Source organism: Haliaeetus leucocephalus, unplaced genomic scaffold (assembly GCF_000737465.1).
Source record: "Haliaeetus leucocephalus isolate CR32 unplaced genomic scaffold, Haliaeetus_leucocephalus-4.0 Scaffold163, whole genome shotgun sequence".
In the NCBI taxonomy this organism is placed as follows: domain Eukaryota; kingdom Metazoa; phylum Chordata; class Aves; order Accipitriformes; family Accipitridae; genus Haliaeetus; species Haliaeetus leucocephalus.
The window spans coordinates 539,683-556,111 of record NW_010972599.1 but is presented as its reverse complement, the minus strand read 5'-3'; the positions used below and the strand labels follow the sequence as shown (position 1 = coordinate 556,111).

Below are 16,429 nucleotides of genomic sequence, written 5' to 3'. Positions count from 1 at the left end.
GGAGCCCTGCCCGGGCGGGAGCAACCGGGAGCGGGGAGGAGAGCAACCGCCTCCGAACGTCGCTTCGTCCGCGTTAGCAAAGAGGGGATCAAACCCCTCGGCCCGGCAGCCCCGCGCCTTGGATCCGACTCCGCCGGGAAGTTCCCAAAGAGCCCGGAGAAGCGCGAAGAGCGGCAGCTCGCCGACGAGGACGGCCACCGCGCCGCCGACGCCGGGGCTGCGGTGCGGGATGGCCAGAGCCGGACGCTGGGTGCCACGCAAGGAGCAGCTCCCGGGGTGCCCGCTGGCAAGGGCCGGCAGGAGCGGGCGGGTGGCAGCATCCCCGGAACGCACAGGGTCTCGTCGGTGGATGCAACGCTTGCCCCGAGAGACCCTCGAGCTCCCGGCCAGTTTGGGCACCCTGTTGCAGTCCCTGACGATAAACAAGAAGAAGCAAAAAGCAGATGGAAAGAAGGAAACTTTAATGTCTACCTCAGCGATTTGATCCCCGTAGACCGAGCCATAGCGGACACCAGACCTGCCGGGTAAGATCTGCTTCCCTGTGGCTGCTGGGGAGGGCCACTGGGTGCACTGAGGCCTTCGCTTCGTGCGTGCTAGCCGTGAGACAGCTTTTGCCTTTCTGGGTACGAGCAGCTTGTTATTAAACGTAAAACTGGGTACAGTTTGCAGGTCGTCTTAAGCCGCTAGGCCCTGCTGTCCAACGTGGCGGGGGACACGAGGCAGGCAATGGGGCTCAGGCCTCTTCATGCCTTAAAACACTTTAATGTGATTTATCAGGTGCAGCGCCGAGCGCTGTTTGGTTTTGATACTCATGTGTTTGGTTCCTGGAGCACTCCTGCACCCTGTCGATTTGGCTCGGCAGCAGAAGACCCCCTACCCACAGGTGCTCTCACACCTGCAAGCTGCCGCTGCCCTTCCCTCGAGGCAGAGGCACCCCAACGACCTCCCCTGCCCGAAGGGCCCGCTGGGGCTACAAAAGCCTCTGCTGAGCGCTGACGTGATTAAACGGGCACACACTGGCCTGCCATCGAAGCGGTCCGGGGGATGCTCCCAGGAGCGATCCTTTATGGGGACCAGTGGCACCGCTGCCCTTGCGCTGCAGAGCACTGCGGTCGGTACCCGCTCTACGGAGTTGGCTCGGGGGACTCGGATCTGTGGGCACACGCAGGGAGGGATGCAGGGTTTTGATTTGGAAAACTGTCATTCGGTTACAGCTGTCCCCACGCAATGTGTAGCTGGTTCTGCAAATCTCAGTATTGCCCTTCAAAAAAGACACTTGCTCCCCGCAGTCCCCATAGAAAGGAAAAGGGTAAGGTGTGGGCAGCGCCTTGCCATCGGAAGGGGTAAGGGGCTCGAGGGGCTCCCTCTCCTGAGCTGCTGTGCCTGGACAGCTGCAGGGAGGGTCCAGGGAGGGTGCCAGTTCAGGTGAATGGCAGGTTCGTCTCTTATACTCAGCTTTTCCTGCTGCAAACATGTCTCAGCCCCTTGGCAGGCGAGAGACCTGCCTCATCCAGAGACCCTCCCGTCCCCCTCTTCCCATGCTCGTAGACCACGAGTACGGTGGGATGGGAGTTGTGCCGTGATTTGTCCCCCATCCCACAGGACAACGCACAGACATTCCCATGGCGCTGTCGGTGCTCACCTGTGAGCTGAGGTGAGGCCCTGCACGGGAAGGAATGGGGCAGGGAAGGAGGGAGACAACTAGGACTGCTTTCTTCTGGGCAGAGGATGCCAGCTACAGAAGCCACCTGTGCACAGAAAAAGAACCATGGTGCCCAAAGCCAGCACTGTGTTTGGTCTTTGACAGCAAAGCCCTGGAGCTGCGGAGCAGAAAACACCTCCCAGGAGCGTCCGTAAGCGCAGCCTGCCGGCCTCCGGTGAATCACGCGCCTGTCCAGAAGGAGATGTCATTGTGGTCTGGGCGTCACGGTGAACGCCTTGGCCAAATAGGGGTGCGTCCCTGATGGCACTGCCGGGGAAGGTGTGCTGCCATGACAGGGCACGGGGCCACGGGGAGCTCCCCTGGGTGCCCCAGCACCGGCAGGAGCCTGTGCAGGCTCTGCCCTCAGCCTGTTGGCATGGCAGAAATCAGGTCGTAAGGGCCAGCTCACGTTAGTAAGGGACAGCATGTTACCTTTTTGCTGGAATCTTCCGATCTCTCCCAGTTTAGACTGCAGTTCCTCTTGTGATCCTTGCAGGAGTGCTGGGCTAGACCGCTGAAATTTGGCCAACGGGAAACTTGTCCTGTCACAGCCTTCAGTCTGCCTATCCACATGCAATGCTTGCTGCTTTCTGACCTTCGCTGACCACGCTGGTGCTTGCTGCGCACCACGCATCCGCAGAAATGCATGCAGGAAGAATGCCACCACGGAGAAGCGAGGTGCACAAGCCACGCAGGTGAAGGCCAGGGGTGGCCAGGAAGGTTGCAGGGAGCGTTCCCTGCGGACCCCGTTTCAGGAGCCCTGGACCCAGTTTCAGCCCAACACCGCAGCGCTGGCAGTCCCTGCGTGCCTCTGACCTCTCCCCAGGCTACCGTCGTAGCTTCTCTGGGACAATCAAGTTATCTGGGTTTAGATAGGGACCCAGATTTCCTAGCCTGGAAAAAAAAATGTCGCATGCTGCATGGCACAGTATAGTCTGGGTAAGTTAGCATCTGTGCTGGCAGGCATGGGGAGGGACCTCTGCGGCTCAGGTCTTCAGTGCCAGGCTGCTTCCAGACTCCGTGGCAGCAGATCTAAGGTGACGTTTTCCCAAAGCAACTTTAGTAACTTAAGAGCCTGCGTTTTGCTGACTTCCAGGGTGGTGTCAACAGAACATAAAGGCTGTGAGCTATTTTTGTTTAAAAGCCTGTTTAGGGGTGGAATTTTGAAAGGATCTGACTTCTACTTAACATTAGTTATATATATTAAGTATTACATATGCATATTTCAAAATATATGTATGTATGTACATATATGTATATAGTTAGCAAAGAAATGGAGCCCAAACTCACACAGGACATAGTGAAATATCTTTAGCCAGGGGTCAACAATAACAAACCCATTGCTCTCTGCCTAGAAATCCTACTTTTTTAGGCAAGAAGGGAGAAAAAGGCGTTCCTCAGTTTGAGGTTTCCCATCGCCCTCGCGTGGACACTTTCCAGCTGCCCCAGGATATGCGCAGGCTTTGGCCAAGAGCCTGTTTGCAGCTAATGAGAGGGCTAAAGAGAAAAGTCCTCTTAGCAGGTACTGCCTGGCTGCACGCAGCCTTCGCAGCTTGGGTCTCGGCTGCATTTTCTCAGCTGCCCTCAAATCCCTCTTTCTATGCAATGAAAGCTGTTGTGCTCGGTAGCTCTCTCCTGCTTTACCCATGGCCTCTGTCCCTCCTCACCCCATGAGCTGCCTCCTTGGGTTCACTGTAGGAAAAACTACAATTCACCTCTCTTCTAGTTTAGCTGTCCCTTGTTGTCCTGTCTCCTTCTCGCAAGCCACCTCCCCGGCAGTTCAGCCCCTGCCTTCTCTCCATTGACCTCAGGAGTCCTGCCGGCATGCCCAAACCAACCTTCCCGCGCTGCAGAGAGGTCCCATCGCCACAGGCCAATACCTTTATGGTTTCCAGCCAAACCATATCAAACAGCACATCCCCTCCTGGCTGAGCCAGCCCTGACCGCTGCCCGAGGTGACCCAGAAGGAAAGACGCATCCCAAGGATTGCAACAGAGAGTACCTCTGGGGTTATTTTTGCTTACCCAGAGAACTTCTGATTAGCTGCAAAGCCCTGAAATACCTCTGAATTGTCTTCAAAACATCATATGGTCTGAGCTGTGCGGTGCCCTGGCATCAGCATCTGAGCCAGCACCAGCCAAACCCGAGGGCCCGTTCATTGAGATAGAAGAAAAAGAAGTCAATTTTCTGTACACTCCCATATACCTGTCCCTGTTTTCTGTCTGTTCTTGACAGCAGAGCGAACAGTGGTTTTGATTCATCACTGAGAAATTAATTTTCTGCATCCGCAGGTAGGCTGGCGCCTGTCCTGCCTGCGGGAGGTCTGCTCTGGAAGGACGAGACAAAAACCTGCTATCAGACTTCAACTTATTGACGAGAGAGAGAAAGCAAGTCCCAGCAATTCGTGGGTATTCTGGGATGAACCAGGCGGTCTGGGGGAGAGGAGCGCTACGCCAGGCGTTCTGCAGGCCTGGAGATCCACTCGGAGATAGGATTGCTGAGGGAGCCCTGCTCCCCAAGGCACGCAGCAAAGCGGTGCTTGAATTGCAAATGGAAGATGAGAAAAGCTGCTCATCGACCTTTTGTTCAAACACTGAAGACCCAGGCCTGACCCAGCCGTTGCATTTTTGGCTGGCACAGAATAAAATGACAAACCCATAGACACGGGAGAAATTTTATCACTCCTCAGATCCGCCAGTGCCTATCGCTGGCTGTTTTTGAGGGAAGCAGGTGCCACTCGGAGCCCCCGCACGTGGGCTCAGGGCATGACCGGCCGGGCCGGGGCATCCCTGGGGAGGCATGGGTGCTCGGAGTGTGAGATACAGGGTGCTCAGGGAGCAGACCCGCCAGTACCATCGTACATGAGATTTGGATGCCTGAATATTTTCCCATCCTCCACAATCCCCTGAGCGAGGTGCAGAAGTTGGACTGGACGACTCTTCCTCGCTGTCTGTGTGTTTGACAAGTTGCTGTGCTGAGTAACCCTTCATGGAAATAAATGGCTGTTTGCCAGCATTTTGAACGTAATACCAATTCTTTTCTTTTGACGAGGCTGTCTCACGCAGCCCAGGATCCCAAACCCTGTGGATGCTTGGAGCACCGCAGGATCCTTTCCCCACAGGAGTCCACAAGACCAGTGGTGCAGAGCTGGGATCGGCCTCGCTGTCCGGGGCCCTTGCACTGTTTGCTTACAGAGAGGAGATGTTATCACCTGTGGGTAAGGAGTTAAAAAAAAAAAGATGTCCCTGTTAGAAAGGAGTGAGCACGTTCTATTCCGCGAGGCTGCCCACAAGAGGGGCCCCGGGGCTGTGTGGGGAGTTTACCCAGCTCACCCCTCTGTTCCCTCTTCCAACACAATCCCATTGCAGGGCTTTGCCTCCATATTTCACATTTGGCATTTCCCCCCTCCCTATGCGTTTTCCCAGAAAACACTAAGCCTGGACATTCTGAGGAGTACGACCGGCCGTTGCCTGTGAGCCCGTGTTGCCGTTGCAGGTGCTCCGAGCAGCAGGTTCACAACGACCTCCCGACCACCACCATCATCATGTGCTTCGTGGATGAAGTGTGGTCCACCCTCCTGCGCTCCGTTCACAGCGTCCTCAGCAGATCTCCTCCGCACCTGATTGAAGAAGTCATTTTGGTGGACGACTTCAGCACTAAAGGTAGGCGAAGCTTCTTCTACCTTTATGAAACTAATATAACTTGAGGCCAAAATGCAATTTGTTCTCTGTAATTCAATTCTGAATAGTAGAGAGAAATCACATTTTCTCCTTTCGATGTATTGAAGCGCATCCCCAGCCTGCGCTGTTATCTTTCCAGACGAGGGGGATCAGAGGCCAGATGGGCACTGGGGGGTGGCTGTGGTGGATTGAGCTGCAGCTCTTGCCTAACACCCTGCCAGACCTTATTATTCATGTGTCTCCAATCCCAGTTCACTCACTCAAACAGCTGCTACATTTTCAGCTGTGCATCGCTAAGTTCACACTCGTGCGCTGCTTTGCACGTGTGCCGGAGGCTGGCGGAGGCACTGCGGTCCAGGAGCACCAGGGAGCTCGGTCCTACCCAACCTGCGCATCTTCAGGGCATCCTGGCTCAAGGGCTTGTGTGTTCATAAAGACGCTGTCAGCCTTCTCTGTGCAGTTTCCAGGGGAGTGCCCCCATGTTTTCAGCGCTGGCAGCAGGGGAGGAACAGCACGCACTTCCCAGGTTGCTCAGAGAACAGGGTAGTTGCAGTAAAAGCAGTGGTGAGCCAGGCATCTGTGCGCGCACGGTGGCTTTGCATGCGTACTCAGGCATTTCAGATGATATTGAACCTCTCCTTTGTAATGCTTTGGCTCTCTGCTGACTTCAGCCCTTAAAAATTTAAGAATGATGTAATTTTCCAACTGCTGGTTCTTCAGGGAAAGTGCTGTCTCGGACAAAATTCAGAGCTCATGCCACGCATACAAAGAGCCTACAATGCAACGAGACAATAGGTGCAAAAAAGAGGGAAAAGACTCAGTTTGCTCATTTTTAAAATAATCATTAAAACATGTTCATACCATTGCCTTCAAAAGCATCTTTTCAAGTTTCCTCTTTACTTTCTCCCTTTGTATCCACTCGTTAGCCAGTGAACATCTGAAACGCTGGGTTTGCAACCGAAACCTCATGAGTGTGAGTGAATTATGGACTGCTGTGCTTGGCATTGCTGTAGTCCACATAGCAGCAGCAATAACCTACAGCAAACGTGTCCGCAAATGTTTCACCTTCGGAGCCTTTCAAAGATTTTAACTGGCTTTTGAAATGCAAACAGTTATATTCTCCTGAAGAAAACCAAAGAGCACCAGTGAAGCCCATTGGTGAGGGAGGTCAGGGGTCCTCCCCGCAGACCGAACAATGTAAGTGGGTGGCTGGCTCCAAACGAAGCACTCGGAGCTGCAGCACCACGGCAGGGGCTCCCGGGCTCCTCTGCCGGAGGGAAACCGCCTGCAAACAGCAGACCCCGGCACTCAAGGCCCCCGGACCACCTTTCTCACACCCTCTTTTTCTGGAGAGTTTACCACCAGCTGCCTCCACAGCTGCAGGAAACCATGACAAAAGCAATCTGAAAAGTAGAGAAGTGCCACAGCAAGCCCTCGTGCGGTTTAAACCTGGGCTGAGTCTTTAAATGTGCTGCTTAATATTGAGAAATTTGTAGAGCACAAAAGAAGTATTTTTTTAGGCAAAGGGAAAAAATTTACAACCAGATTTTAATTGCAATTTTAGTGCAATGAAGAAAAAAAAAACACCTCATTTTGGAGTCTTTGAACAACCATTTGATACCTGGTTTGGATCATGAGCTACCCAAGTCAGGCCGCTGGGATTTTGCTCATGGCCTGTAACCCAAAGCCTTGCACTTGCTGCTCTCCACTTCCCACATCTCCTGCATGCAGCGAGTCACTGCGATCGCCCAGCACCAGGTACGGGTGCAGAGCGTCCGCCCGCCGCACAGGGAGCAGGAGAAGATACCACCACCCGCAGCCCCATCCTTTGGAAGGGCAGATCCAGGGCAGCCGGGCAGCCCATGGCGAGCCCCCGGGACCAAACTCCGCACCCATCACAGAGTAGTGGGGAAACACGTCTCCAACAAATTTTTAAACTCGTCAACTTCAGCCTAAAGCTGCTGGCACTGACACAGCTGGGAGTTTCGACAGAGAGCAGGCTCGGACCATGACGCTGTGCACCAGCAGCCCTGCAGCTGTGCCCAGATGTTTGCGCCCCAGACCCGGGGACCCTGGTGTGTCCTGGAGGTGCTTCCAAGGAAAATCTGCCCGCTGCTTTTCACCCTGGAAGCGGGTGCGAAATGGGTAAGTCAACCTTCTCACCCTCTCCTTCTCCTTCCCTGCAGAGTACCTCAAGGAGAAGCTGGACAAATACATGTCGCAGTTCCCAAAAGTGAAGATCCTCCATCTCAAGGAGAGGCACGGTCTAATACGGGCCAGACTGGCAGGAGCGGAGATCGCCAAAGGTAGGATGAAAGCCATTTTACAGAGCTGTCTGGGTCCCCCCCTCCAAGGTGCCGATAAGCCATCTCCAGCACTGAGCTTTAGTCCCCTCCCAAGAAACTCGGGGCATCTTTTCGGTATGTGAAGCACGAGGGTCTGATGAGGGGACGAGCCGTGGCTTGTCCGGCACCTCAGCATGTCCCTAGCAAGCGGCAGTTGGCATCTCCAGCTGTGGTGGCACCGAAACAGCCATTTCTGCCGGGAGCCGCCCCGCTTGGCTCCGCAGGCTACAATGGCCGAGCGGTGAAAACGTGCTCTGGGCTACAGACGGGAAGCTTTTGGCAGCCGTGGAGGGTCGTGGCCCCGCCAGCAGCACCCCGAGCCCATGGGGAGGCCGGCTGGTCTGGGAGGGGGATGGGGTGCCCGAGGGCCGATGCTGCCCCGGCTTCTGCCACAGGCACCGTCCTGACGTTCCTGGACTCGCACGTGGAGTGCAACGTGGGGTGGCTGGAGCCGCTGCTGGAGAGGGTCCGCCTGAGCCGGGCCAAGGTCGCCTGCCCCGTCATCGAGGTCATCAGCGACAAGGACATGAGGTAAGGCGGCTCGCGCCCCTGGGAAACCCAAAATCCATGGCGGTGGCGTGAGTAAAACCTCTTAGTGGGGCCGCCAACTTATTAATTACAGGAAGACACAGGTCCAGACCTCCTAACTGGCCTTCAGCAGCATTTCACAAGGGATACGTAACGTTGCTGTTAGCATGAGCAGTGGACGTGGCCCCTTCGTTTATCACACACACCTTTTCCCTTTTTCATGACTTGTCGTACATGAAGAGGATTCCTGATGAAATTTGTTAAAATCCTGGTTTAATTATGTAGAGATACTCATCTTCACTCATTAAGGGTGACATTTCAATCAGGAATGTGACTCAGAATTAGTCATCCTGATCTTTTCCCCGTTTAGTTACATGACCGTGGACAACTTTCAGCGTGGGATTTTTACTTGGCCAATGAATTTTGGATGGAGGCAGATTCCACAAGAGGTCATCGAGAAAAATAAAATCAAGGAGACTGATATAATAAGGTAAAAAAAGCGAAGGTGAGAGCCCTGTGAACCAAACTGTTAATAATGTAGGAACAAAGGCTCCTTCCAGGCCAAATGTTGCTCCTTCGCTTGTAAGGACAACAGAGGCAGTGGTTGCTGTGGGCAGTCAGATCACCAGACATGGGCAAAGCTCATCAAGCTTTTCTCACCCCTCGCAGTACCACCGGCATTTTGCCGGTGCCGCCAGGGCAAGGGAGACGTACTGTTGCATGTTTTGCCTTCCGTGCCCCATTACGGCTTTCAGGCTGGGTAAAACCACCCAAATACCGTCTATTTTAACGCTGCATCTGTCAGCCTGCAGCAAAGTGACAGATCAGGTGGTCCTTGCTGTCTCTGTAAATGCAGGCTCAGGTAATGTCCCTGAGCATTTAGTAGCCTGCAGCTTCTCAACGATTCCCTCGTCAAAGTAAGGGGAAAGGGATGGGTGCTTTCTGATGAGCTGACGTGCCGTGTGGCTTCTCTGTTCCCAGGTGCCCAGTCATGGCAGGTGGCCTGTTTTCCATTGATAAGAAGTATTTTTTTGAGCTGGGAACGTATGACCCAGGACTGGATGTTTGGGGAGGTGAAAATATGGAGATTTCATTCAAGGTATGTTGCTCTCGACAGCCTGTCCCACACGCCTGCATCCCTGCCAGCCTGGCGTAGGTGATGGGGCTCAGCCAGGGGCTCACTGGGGCAGCCCCATGTGGGAGACCCCGTCCCTCCTGGCAGTTTACTTACATCTCTGCTTCTCTTCTGGCTTGCACAAAGCTAGCACCCAACATTTGCCCGTGTTTCTATCAAAGCAACCTCTGTTTCTCAGGTCTGGATGTGTGGGGGAGAGATTGAGATTGTTCCGTGCTCCAGAGTTGGGCACATTTTCAGGAACGACAATCCTTATTCCTTCCCGAAAGATCGGGTGAGAACGGTGGAGAGGAACTTGGCCCGTGTTGCGGAGGTCTGGCTGGACGAGTACAAGGAGTTATTCTACGGCCACGCTTACCACTTAGTGTTGAAAAACCTGGATGTCGGCGACCTGACTCAGCAAATCCAACTGCGAAAGAAGCTTCAGTGCAAAAGTTTCCGGTGGTACCTGGAGAACGTCTACCCGGACCTGGAAGCTCCCCTGGTTAAAGCCAGCGGGCTGGTATGTAGCCAAATGACTTGCTATCCTTCATTTAAACATGTTTTCAGCAGCTGGTGAGACACTTGGTAGCATCCCGGTAACGCTGTCTCCGAGTTGCTTCCCTGGCATTTGGTAACATTTTTGAATATTTAGTACGTCACAGCGGTCTGGATTCCCCAGCGGGTTTATAAAGAAACAGGTCGCAGTTCCAAGAGCCGGTTTCCCGTAAAAGAGCCAGTTTGGTGCTTAAACACCAGGTGAGCTGCCCGTGTCACGGTCAGGGGCAGGGTCAGGGGATGTGCCTCCAGCATCCTCCCCCCTGCACGGCTTTTTGGCCACGGCAGGAGAGGGGAATGCCCTTTCGGGGGCGATTGGCGGTGCAGGCAGGGACGGGCAGCAGTCCCCGGGCGCAGGCAGGGTTTGTACCGGTGCGCTGCCGCCAGCAGAGCGCAGCAGAAATCAGCTTTTCCCCGGCGCTGCCTGCCAGCCGGGGGAGGAAAAAAGAAAAGTCCTGGTGTTTCTCCAGCGCAGGTGAAGCCTGCTCCTGGGGAAGGGGGGTCGGTGGGCAGAAAACACCTCACCGTCCATTTTGGACCGAGTCCTCTGTCCTGCCTCCACAAGCCCCTTGCTGGCTGGCTGAGGAGGAGTGACCGGGTCGGGCTCCGTTTCTCCTCCATCTCCGCGCCGGGCACTGCGTCCTACTTGTGTGGCTACTCCACAGGCGTTTGGTGTCGCCTCACCAACATTAAAAGGCGAATTAAACGAGAACAGAACGTGGGTTCTGAATTTGGCCCAGCCTTGAGCCTCAGCGGAGTATCGGCTGCTGCTTTGAACATTCAGAAACCTCAAATATTCCGCCCAGAAAAGATACATTGACTGCAATCTAGTTATAATTGCAATAACAAAAGTAAAATATCTGGTTTGTCAGAAAAACTGCAGCCATGCCAGGAATGAAAACTACAGGGTTTGCTGCCTTCCCCACCCATCCCCATCTGCCAGTGCCACGGCAGGAGCAACACTTGCCGAGAGGAGGTGGCCAGGAGCCGGCGACCACAGGGCTGGCACGGCCGGGGGAGCAAAAACAAGAACTGCCTGTCCCCCCCCATCCCTGCCAAGGCTCACAGCCACCACTTACTGCACTGGCCCTTCTGGGAGCCAGGAAAAAGCACAGCAACCATTTGGCCGTGTTTCAGGCTTGTCTGCGGGCCAAGGGCGTAACGTGAAGGTTCCCCGTCACAGGGATCCCTAGGGATCAAGGCAGGCTCTCTGCCAGCCACAACTGGGGCGTTACTTTTATGATCGAGCCGTGAAGGTGTGGGAGGGTGGCTCTGCAGAGAGCACAGGGAGGGACGCCGTGCTTCTTCTGGCTGACCTCTCGGCACTCGTGGAAAAGCTATAGGAAACTGCTGGGTTCGGACACTTCAGCAGATTATGAGCAGTGGATCTGTTCGGATGCATCCATCCATCTCGGTGTGACAGCAGCGACCGGTCGCTGCTCCAGGCAGCTGCAGGCACAGGAACCGAGGGCTGTCTGCTGGGGCAGCCGCTCCAAAACTGTTGTATGGCTGAAAGCCTGTGTCCCTGCGTTGCCTTCTAGAAAGCACTATTTGGGTTAGACTGAAGGCTTCAGTGAAACATCGGCTTAAGTGATATTTTTAAAAAAGAATTAGCAGTAATAGTCATGAGAACATCAAAAAATGGAAATTGCTTGAGGAATATTCACTTTTTCAGCTCTTCTGTTTCAGTCAGAGCAATAAAACTTAATGTCAAATTCAGTGCAAAGCAGTTAGACCATATAGAGAGACCTCTGTTTCAACTGAATCGAAATGTCAGCTTTTCAGAGGTGTTTGTGAAAATTTTCAAGATGTTGCCTTGCTTTGTCCTGATTCAGGCCACCTGAATTGCTCTTTTATCTTCATTCTCAAAATTTAATAGGGCAGAAAATCTGTTTTTCAGCAAGCTCTGCAAATTCCAGCTGTGCTGAACACTATCCAAAGTTACTTGAGAACTGTTTTCTGAATAGCTTATTTATGCACTGGGATTAATTCATGAGTTCTTCAGAAGTTCTGAGAGAAGCAGAAGGAACAGCATTTGCAAGGAATCGGAGATGCGAGCAGCCCCGACTGACACACCGCCAGGGTTGTCAGAGGAGCCGGTACCGGTGCCTGCAGACTGCGGCCGACCAAGCCCTCCGCAGCCGTGAGTCCCTGCAGCACAGCGGGCTTCAGCCCAGGAGCCGGAGGGGGCTGGCAGCACTCAGCCCAGTGTTTCCAGCTTTCCCATGTAATCTCCCATACTCCTGAGCGGCCTCTGAACATGCCACACGAACAGCGTTAAGCAAACGGCTCTTGCAGAGCACGCTTGCGGTTAGTAGGGTGCCGGCTCACCCGTGGGGGTGGCTGCGGGGAGAAAGAGCAAAAAGAAGCGGAGTGGAAGAGCAGAGCCTGACGCTGCCTCGCAGCAAGTGGCGAGGAGGCAGATGGCTTAGGGCTGAAGACACACACCTGGAGAAACATCTGGTCCGCACTGCCCAGGGTGCAGTGCTCGCTCGTACTCTCTTTCTCCCCACCAGGACAAGGTAGCAGCAGCTTAGTTAAAAACAGCTTCATGGTGAAGTTCGTGCCGGGGTTCCCCACTTCGGGGGACCACAGCTGCGTTTCCATGTTGGTGGTGGGTGCCAAGACAACCAACCTGGATGGAAAACAGGAGTTACCTCGGGGTGAGGCACCGAGCACATCACATACTGTGATGGAGTCGTTGCCCAGGGCTGGCTGCGGGGTCTGTGGGGGGCAGCCGGAGCCCAGGGCCCCGTGCCCCAGCTGGGATGGGACCGTCCAGAGCTGGGATGGGACCACCAGGCGCTTACATCAGCTGTGCGCGGTGGCTGCTCGCTTCCATCATAGTGTAGTAACAGGAAGGGATTCTGCAGTTGTTATTGTCGGGAACTGTTGTTGTGGGGATTTGCAGAACAGGAACATGAGCTATGTCCAAAAAAAACCCACAAAAGAACATGTCTCGTCCAACCTTGAACGTTTCTGGAAAGGGTTCCTTTCAGGCTCCTCTCAGTCGAAAAACGTGTAGTGGACCAGATGTGCGTTTATGTACCCTTCCAAGGACTCTGACACATCATCTCTGCTTCGCTCAGTTAAGTGGACAGTATTAATCAGTGTCCTGTGAATCCAGCAGCTTAACTGCAGTGTAACAGCCTCTCCTCTTCCTTGGGAATTATGTCTCAGTTTGCATTTTGATGCTCTTTTCTAGCTTGTTAACGTAGCCATGGCAAGATGCATCACTGTGGAAAACACCACTCTAGCGTTTGAGGCATGTGACGTTAACAACAAGGTAAGGATACCCTGCACAGTGAGTATGTAATACTGGTTTTGTACATGGCATAGAGCTCCCGTACCTCCCCATGCTGACCCAGCTCCCCCAGAGCTAATGCAGTCCTTCCCACCGGGGAATATGGCCAAACGATGCCTGGGAGCAGTGAGGGGCAGGAATTGCCTCTGTTTGCAAAGCCTGTAGCCAAGCAACAACCCCAGAACCAGCAAACCGAGCTGGAATAGGAGAGTTTGATAAAGCCATGAGCCTGCACGTGAAAATGAGCAGAAACATTTAAATACAAGCCTGGGTTTTCCGTGCTGCTGCAAAACATACAGTTGCACTCTGTCACTAGATGGGGAGCAGCTGCTGTAGACAACCATTCCCTTCCTTTACAGGCAGCGTTTCCCAGGCAGTCCCCCGCTAATTGCTTCACCACTGGCACAGGCCAGCGTGTGGATCGGGACCCTGTCGTGTACGGGCGTTTATCCATTTGCCCCCCAGTGCCAGGGTGTGGGCAGGGGAGGTGGAAGGGCAGAGGAGCGCGTGGCGGTCGGGTTTGGGGTCTGGGCTGCTGTGGCGGGAGTCGCTCCCAGAGCCTGCGGTGGGGCCGTCCTGGGCTTTTTAGCTCTGCCAATCCATAGGAAAGGTCTTCCTGTGGATCACAGCTTTCCTCATCCCCTGGTCGCGGGTGAGGGCAGGAGGGAGGCGAGGAGAGCCTCTGCTGGGGGAGCCTCCGCCGGCTGCTGGCCAGCTCTCCCCCATCTCTCCCCACAGAACCAAAAGTTCAACTACACCTGGCTGAGGCTGATCCGGCACGGAGAGCTCTGCGTTGCGCCGGCCGGCGCTGCGGGAACGCTGGGCTTGCGCCGCTGCGAGGACAGGAACCACAGCCTGGCGTGGCTGCACAGGTCGCTGGCCGCCTTCCAGCCGGAGCTGGTAAGCGAAATGCCAGCGAGAGCAGCCCCCATCACGGCCCGTAGTCCCTGGTTTGGGTTAGCGTGCCAGCCGGCGTTGCAGACTGACGGGCCGGCGCAAGGTGCGGGGTGTACCCCGGTCCTCTGGTCCTGGCTTTGCCAAAGACGTCTTTTCACCTGCAGTTAAGCGTTGGTCCCCCAGCACCGCGGCTTTTGCTCCTGGGGATAGAGACGCGCGCCCTGCTGTTGGGTTGCATCGGTCCGAGCGACGTGCAGCCCGATGCTCCGACACCGCGTGCCACGGGGCTGGGGAGACGCTGGTCATGATGAGGTTTTATGTAGAAACCGTCGATAGCACTTACATGGAGATTACTTGATACCAATTGGCATTCAGCTCACAGTGGCTTTTAAAAGAAAGCATTTATGAAAAGGAAAATAATGGGTACTTACATTTATTACCTGCACTGCAAAAACCAAGAGAGTCGCAGCTGTATCTCTGCCAGCCTGGTGTAAGTAGTTGTCCAAAATGCTATGAAAAGGGATACTTTATATTTAAGAAATAAATACTCTTAATTTAAGAAAGAAAAAATGTAGCAAAGTTATATGCTCATAATATCAACAAGCTCCCATTCCTCTTTAGTCTGAAAAGATAAAACTTTCAAAGCCAGAACGCTGCAGCACCAAGGCTCACAAAGGCCAGGGTGTTTTGTGACAAATACATGAAAATTGCCATCCATTTAGGAGTCCAGACAGCATTATCAGTGCACGGGCAGTTTTTGTCTCCTGTTCCAGCCTGAGCTCGCCTTGAGCTGTGAGTTAGATGTATTTGGTGGTCCCTGCCAGAACAGGGGGCTGGGTATGGGCAAATGTTCCCGGCCGTGGCAGGGGACGGGTCTGGCTGCCCAAAGGCACGGGCACCAACACGCTCCCTGGGGACAGGCGGCCTCGGTCAGTGTGGTTGTACCAGCCTTTACTGGTGCCAGCAGTAGGAAATTGGAAGAGCAGCTCAACGGCTGGTAAATGCTGACTGAAGGAATTACGGTGCTTTAGCTTCTGATGTAACAGTCATTGTGTCGTATTAGTGATGTGAAGTGCGTTTACTCTACGCACAAAGATCCAGCTTTTGCCCAGACAACACTCTATGTATCATTTCAGCATTATTACATCTAGGTATTAACCAACTGATGATAAGAAATGCTGCAATGCTAAGTGGTGACACGGAAATGTGCCTTACCTTTGGCAGCACCTGCAGCATCGCCTTGCTGGCCACCTGGGTTAAGTAGATAAAGCCAAGCAGATGTGAAAACCAAAAGGATGGAGATCACTCGGACTCTTAATTCTTTCATAATCCAATTTACTGCCCCAGCATTTGAACTTCAGTGCTGAATTACCTAACATCCTTTTCAGCATAGTAAATGTGCTTTGAGTTCATCAGCCAAGAAACTCCAAAATACGAAAATCAGTCTTCTGCTGTATGTTCCCCTATATAGCAGATACCATCTGGAGTGATTTCCTTTGCATGGTAATTACCACTCGGACAGCGAGAGAACTAATCTTTCCATTTCCAGTGAACAAAAAGCCATGAAGCACAGAAGGTATGGTATGATCCTGGCTGAGCAACAGGTGCACCCAAAAGTCCCCATAAGTCAGCAAAGAGATCTTGCATATTAGGGAAATGCGAAAAAAGGGCACACCATAAAGAATCGAGTTTTCTCGGTGGGAAAAATAGAGCTGCTGCTGCATGAGTCCTAAAGCCTAAGCCTACCTAAAGCCCTCTCTCTCTCCCCTGCAGACGGACCACATCGTCTCAGAGCACCTCCAGCAGCCGGCGTGCTTGGAAGTGGATCCCTCTCACAAAGCCCTGAGGGTAAATGCCTGTGACTCTGCAAATCCTTATCAAAAGTGGCAGTTTGGCAATTACTATGCAGACTGAAGGGAACGCAGTTGAACCAGAAACGCTGTGTTTTCATCTTGTGAATTCAGCAAGGACATCTGTGCGACTTGTGACAGCAATTAGAAAACTGGAAGTTCGTTTCCAAATCATAACTGAAATCCGTAATTTGAACCAGCATATTGAGAGATCAGAATACCAAGAGCAGCACATCTGGTTTAATGATGTCTGAAACAGATAGGCGTGTTTTTCCCTCACTCTGGGAGACTTTGGCAAAAACTCAAATTTTTCTGTATTATTAAATGGAAATATTTTCTGAAGTTCCCCATCCTACTGTAAGCAAACCTTCATCAGTTCCCCCCGGACAACAGCATAAGCTACAGAAATATTTCCAGGGCTTTATAAACAGCAAATTGGGCTGCTTATTCT

At 53.4% G+C, this 16,429-nt stretch overlaps 1 protein-coding gene across 1 annotated transcript in view; it reads left to right on the top strand.

Annotated features, from left to right (window-relative positions):
- The window catches only part of GALNT5 (polypeptide N-acetylgalactosaminyltransferase 5), a 94,423-nt gene extending 78,381 nt beyond the window's left edge, over positions 1-16,042 (top strand). The window contains exons 3-12 of the mRNA XM_010563075.1: positions 78-524; positions 5,198-5,364; positions 7,569-7,688; positions 8,123-8,258; positions 8,626-8,745; positions 9,237-9,354; positions 9,569-9,892; positions 13,133-13,213; positions 13,970-14,131; positions 15,902-16,042. Of these exons, the coding sequence (XP_010561377.1) occupies positions 78-524; positions 5,198-5,364; positions 7,569-7,688; positions 8,123-8,258; positions 8,626-8,745; positions 9,237-9,354; positions 9,569-9,892; positions 13,133-13,213; positions 13,970-14,131; positions 15,902-16,042 (1,816 nt within the window). The remainder of the gene's footprint in view (positions 1-77; positions 525-5,197; positions 5,365-7,568; positions 7,689-8,122; positions 8,259-8,625; positions 8,746-9,236; positions 9,355-9,568; positions 9,893-13,132; positions 13,214-13,969; positions 14,132-15,901) is intronic.
- Positions 16,043-16,429: the final 387 nt, after the last annotated feature.